At 56.1% G+C, this 4954-nt stretch overlaps 1 protein-coding gene across 1 annotated transcript; it reads right to left on the minus strand.

Annotated features, from left to right (window-relative positions):
* Positions 1-382: 382 nt before the first annotated feature.
* Positions 383-4737, minus strand: LOC104545409 (butyrophilin subfamily 1 member A1-like). Its single transcript, XM_010190544.1, is given in 8 exon segments — positions 383-425; positions 551-1040; positions 1587-1607; positions 2027-2047; positions 2212-2316; positions 2419-2694; positions 3398-3745; positions 4662-4737. Coding segments are annotated over 8 exon segments (1380 nt in total).
* Between the last annotated feature and the right edge of the window lie 217 nt (positions 4738-4954).

The raw sequence follows: 4954 nt of genomic DNA on the forward strand, positions 1-4954 counted from the left end.
TGAAAATGAACTTTGGAGGCCTTACAATTAATTGTGGTGCACTTAAAGTTCATTTCCAGGAGGGGAGGCACTGCTGGGAGGTGGGAGTTGCGCACACCTGGAGAGTTGCATTTCTTCTTGCCCTGCCCCCAGAGCCGCTCGCTCCCCAAGAGGCTTCCAAATCCCCAAATTCAAATCCCCTGGATTTGAGGAATGGGACAAAAAGCCCCCAGCGACCACCACAGGCACTCACAAACCTTTATTGAACCCCAGCCTTGACTGGACACTCTCCGTGCAAGGGGAGGAAGAGCCCAAACGTGTTTCACAGCACCAAAAACGTACCCAAATCCTCCAAAAATGGTGATTTTGCTACCAGACACCGTCGCGGGGCAGCCCCTGGCCCTCATTCCCCCTCTGGGGAGGGCAGGGTGGGACATGGGTTCCTACTGCGTGGAGGAGAGGAGAGTGGGGAGCATGGGAAGAAGGGCAGGGGGTCCCTGGGCCTGAAGGGGGGCAGAGGGGCTGGAGGGTGCTGTCCCTGAGGCGCAGTTGGGTTTTCGTGGTATCTAACATAAACCAAGGGTGGATGCTCTCCCCGTTGAACACTGCTTGGGGGAAGGTGAAGATCTCGGCCCCACTGTCGGCGTTGAGGAAGGTCACCAGGCCCTGGGTGCAGTCCAGGCAGACCCAGAGCCTCCTAGCGACCAGGGAGGAGGACAGGGGGGTGCAAGGATAGGTGAGAGCCACAAATTGGTATTTCCAGTGCTCCGCTCCCCAGATCCCACTTTCAGGACTCAGCTTCACACACTCCGTCCTGTTCACAGACGCCCTGGCCACCCCCACAGCCCACCACGCGTCACCCTCAACCTCCCCATCCACCTCCACCTCCCAGCAGTGCCTCCCCTCCTTGAACCCCTCCCGGCCTAGAACACAGCACCAAAAAGTAAATCTCTCTGTGGTTTTGGGCTGGTCCTGTCGTGCACTTTTCCATGTGACTCCTCTCAAATTCTCTGAGATGAGGAGCTGGGGATGAGCTGTGTTTGGATCCAGGGTCACCACATCTGCAGGGGACAGGAGGAACCAGAGCATCAAGGGCAGAGCTCAGCACTGGGCTTCTCCATCACCCAAAGGCCTCATGGCCATGGCCAAGCTCAGTCTCAATGGGTGGGTTTGGGTCCCGCATGGAGGGTGAGGATGCGCTGGTTCCTGTGGGCACCAGGGATGGAACTCAAGAAGCCAAGACAATGGGGAGAAAACCAGGCCAGTGCCATGGTCAGGAGGGTTTGAAACACCAAACACACCCAGACAAGGCCAGGCCCTTGCACTGGGCAGCCCAGTTACACCTCACACATGAGAAAAGGGAGGGGAAACTCTCAACATAAGAATAAAATACACAGTTACCTGGGCTTTCAGGGAGCAGAAAACTTCTCCATGCTGGAAGGAGAGACAAGAGCAGGTCAGACCCCACAGCTGCCTCCCTAAGGTCCCAACGATCCCAGGCTAATCCTGAGGGGATTCCCTGGACCTGGGAGATGCAGGGATGGAGAGGATGGGCAGGGAGCACCCAGGAGGGAACCTTCAGCGTGATGGAGCTCATGGAGACTCACCCAGTGCCGCATTTCGTGCATCTGGAAAGCAGAAACAGAGGCAACGTGAGATCAGAGGGGGCTTCTCAGCCAATGACTGCTCCCGCATAAAGGGGCAGAGCTGGGACAGACCCCAGGCTCCTTCATTTTGAGGAGTGGGAACAGAACCCAAACCCCAGGGAGGGCTCCTTGCCAGCACTGGGCTGGTGTACCCAAGGTCCCTGGGAACATCCCCATGGGATATCTTTGGACTCAGGGGATGGAGAGGACGAGCAGAGAGGAGAACCTTCACCATGATGGAGGCTATGGACACTCACCCAGCTCCGCAGCTCGTTTATCTGGAAAATAAAACCCAAGAGCTATGAAGCAAACCCCCAACTTCAGGACTCCCCAGACTCACATCCCTTCCCAAGGGCTCCTTTAAAAGAGGTTTTTGCAGTGAAGGGCCCAGAAGGACTCACCCAGCGCCTTGGCCTGCACCTCTGCAAAGCAAAGGCAGAGGAAGAGGAGGTCAGGAGCACAGAGGGGTCCATCATGGCCCATGTCCCCAGAGGAGCTCCATGGCCCCGCTGGGGCCTTCTCCCCTTCCTCCTTTGCCCAAGGAGCTTCTCCAGGAAGGGAAAGCCCTGCCCTGGCACAGACTCACCCCTGGTTCTGAGGAGATAAACGCTGATGGTGGTCAATGCGACAGCAAGGACGAGGACCACGGCCAGAGCCACCATCCAGGGATGGGCGTTGTGGAAAAAGGGAGCTGAGACACAAGAAAACATCAGCACAAGGGCTCGGTTCACATTTCTGTGTGTGAGGAGAAGGAGTAAAGCAGAAAAAACCCCAAACAGAGCCACAGTCACACCTGAGATGTGCAGCGACGACTCCTGGCTGAGGCGGCTGTTCCTGACCACACAGACCCAGCTCCCAGCTTCGTTCCCAGTCACGATGGTGACGTCCTCCACCTCAAACAGGCCTCTCTCATCAGGAGAAAGTCCCGGGGAGTGTGAGGGGTGCTGCTGCCCATGGGGGTCTCTCCACAGCAGCTCCGGCTGCGGGTACCACCCGGCCGAGCGACACCGCACCCGGATGCCCCCGTCCGCGTAGGCCTCCAGGGAGAGCTGAGGGTCAGAGCCCATGGCTGGGAAAGAGCCCGGGTTGGGTTGAGGTAGGGATGGGCACAGCACAATGGGAAAGCCCAATGGAGACCCCACAGGTCCTGGGAGGCTGTGGAACCCCACACCAAACCCACCCCGACTTGTGCCGGAACTGGAGGCCATCGATGCCAAATGAGCCCCAGATGTCCCAAAAATCCTGGCAGAGGAAGACAGAGCTGCCGAGATTCAACACCTCAAGGCAGCGTCTCTGCATTGCCACATTCATGTTCAAGAAGCCCTGAAGCTTCCAGACAAGGTGCCAGGTCTCCAAGACATGGTACATGGGGACGTGGTTTAGTGGCCATGGTGGCGTTGGACTTGGTGACACAGCCATTGGTCCCGTCCTTGGCACCTTTGGCAGCCCAGGCTGTGATTCAAAGGATCTGCTCACCCAATAGTCCCCAGCGCCTTCACAGCATCATGGGGACAACCCTTCACATGGGGACAACCCTTCACATGGGGACAACCCTTCACAGCCACCGGCAGAGCCACCACATCCGTGCAGCTCTGGCCTCAAAAACACCTCCAGCACCACGTGATGGGAAGAGCCCCCTTGGACCTGACCCCTTTCGATGGTCACCATCCTTTGGCAGTCACCCGTGGACATGAGGATGGGACGTCTGGGAAGGACACACAAACCCTGGGACACCCGGACCATCCCCAGCAAACACCAAAGCAGCCACAAACCTGACACCTGCAGGTCCACCACAGCTTCTCCATAGGAGTCTCCATCTCGCACGGTGCAGACGTATTGGCCATCATCAGAGGGTCTCAACCCAAAGATTCGCAAGTCCAGGCTTCCACTGGAGAGCCCATCTCAGTCCAACTCCGTTCTCCCACGATATTCACTCATCTGCACGTCGTACTGGTCATCTCCATGTAGGAAGAGGTGCACCACTTCAGTGGACGTGTACCGGATCCAGCGGATCTCCAAGCCCCGGGCATCCACGTGGGGGGACAAGTGACACGGCAGCACCACGTCCTGTCCCACGGTGCCATGGAGAGAGCGGCGTGATCCAATCACAGTGAGCCCAGCTTGGAGAAGGACACAAGGACACAGAGATGGTGTCAACGTTAATTTATGGTATTTCAAGGCATGGGGTGGGCTTGGGGTGAGCGGTACCTGCTCCATCCCATGTGGTCAAAAGAAAATGGGGAAAGTGGAAGGGGAGTGGGAGGACTCGGAGGAGTTTTCCTGGGGTCTGCCCCTCAAGAGGACCCCCCATTGCAGCAACTGGGGAAAGCGACTGTTACCGAAATATCAAATCAAAAACTTTTTAAAACCAATTTGTAGGAATTAGAAGGCGCTGGGAGCAAACACAAATCATTGCATAAAGGAAATGCTCAAAATATGAACTGTTGGCAGGAGCTTCTCTGTGCCTTACACGCACATATTCATGAGATAAAACCTTACAGATGTACTACATTTCCAGTAAAAACTTTACTTATGCATTCCATTTGCAGGAACTAATTAAAATGTCTACAAACTAATTGTGCATGCTCAATTAGCAGGAGGAATGGTCTTCCTGTGGTCTGAGGAACAGTCACCAAGCTGTGTCTTTCATGGAATCAACATAAACTCCAATCCTGTTATCCTGATGCAGCTTCTTCCCAGCCAGAGTTGGTCAGTCTACAGGATAAGAATATTTCTTGTACTATCCAGTCTGTCAGGTCACACCACAAACGCTTTAGGGGGCACTGCAGGACGGGACGGAAGACGGAGCCAATGCAATGGGGGTTGACATGAAGAGCTAAAGGGAAAGTGAAACCCATCCACAACCGAGCTCCTCCTTCCCCATGGCAGCTCCTCCAGACCCACGGCAGCTCCCCCTGTCCCACAGCAGCTTCTCCTGCCCCACGGCAGCTCCCCCTGTCCCACAGCAGCTCCCCCTGTCCCACATCTGCCCCCCACAGCGGGTGAAAGCCCCCATCAGCACCACCAGATCCCTACCTGATCCCAACTGGAGGAGCTGCAGCGTCACCAAATAACTCAGGAGGTTCCTGGGGTGGATGGGGGGCGCCCCCATCTGCAGAGGAGACCCCCTTCAGTCTAGGATTGACTCTGGATCCTTTACAAGACTTTGAATTCAATTAAATGTCCCAAATCCACTGCGGGAAGTCGCTGTGGAGGCACCAGACTGAAGGCATCCAACGTCTCCAACCTTTGGCCAGGTTGAAGGTGCAGAATTGGTCCATAGGGAGAGGTTTGAGGCTGCTCCCCACGTGCCATGACCGAAGAAGGAG

The sequence above is a fragment of the Mesitornis unicolor genome, unplaced genomic scaffold, assembly GCF_000695765.1.
Source record: "Mesitornis unicolor isolate BGI_N332 unplaced genomic scaffold, ASM69576v1 scaffold22248, whole genome shotgun sequence".
Taxonomy (NCBI): Eukaryota; Metazoa; Chordata; class Aves; order Mesitornithiformes; family Mesitornithidae; genus Mesitornis; species Mesitornis unicolor.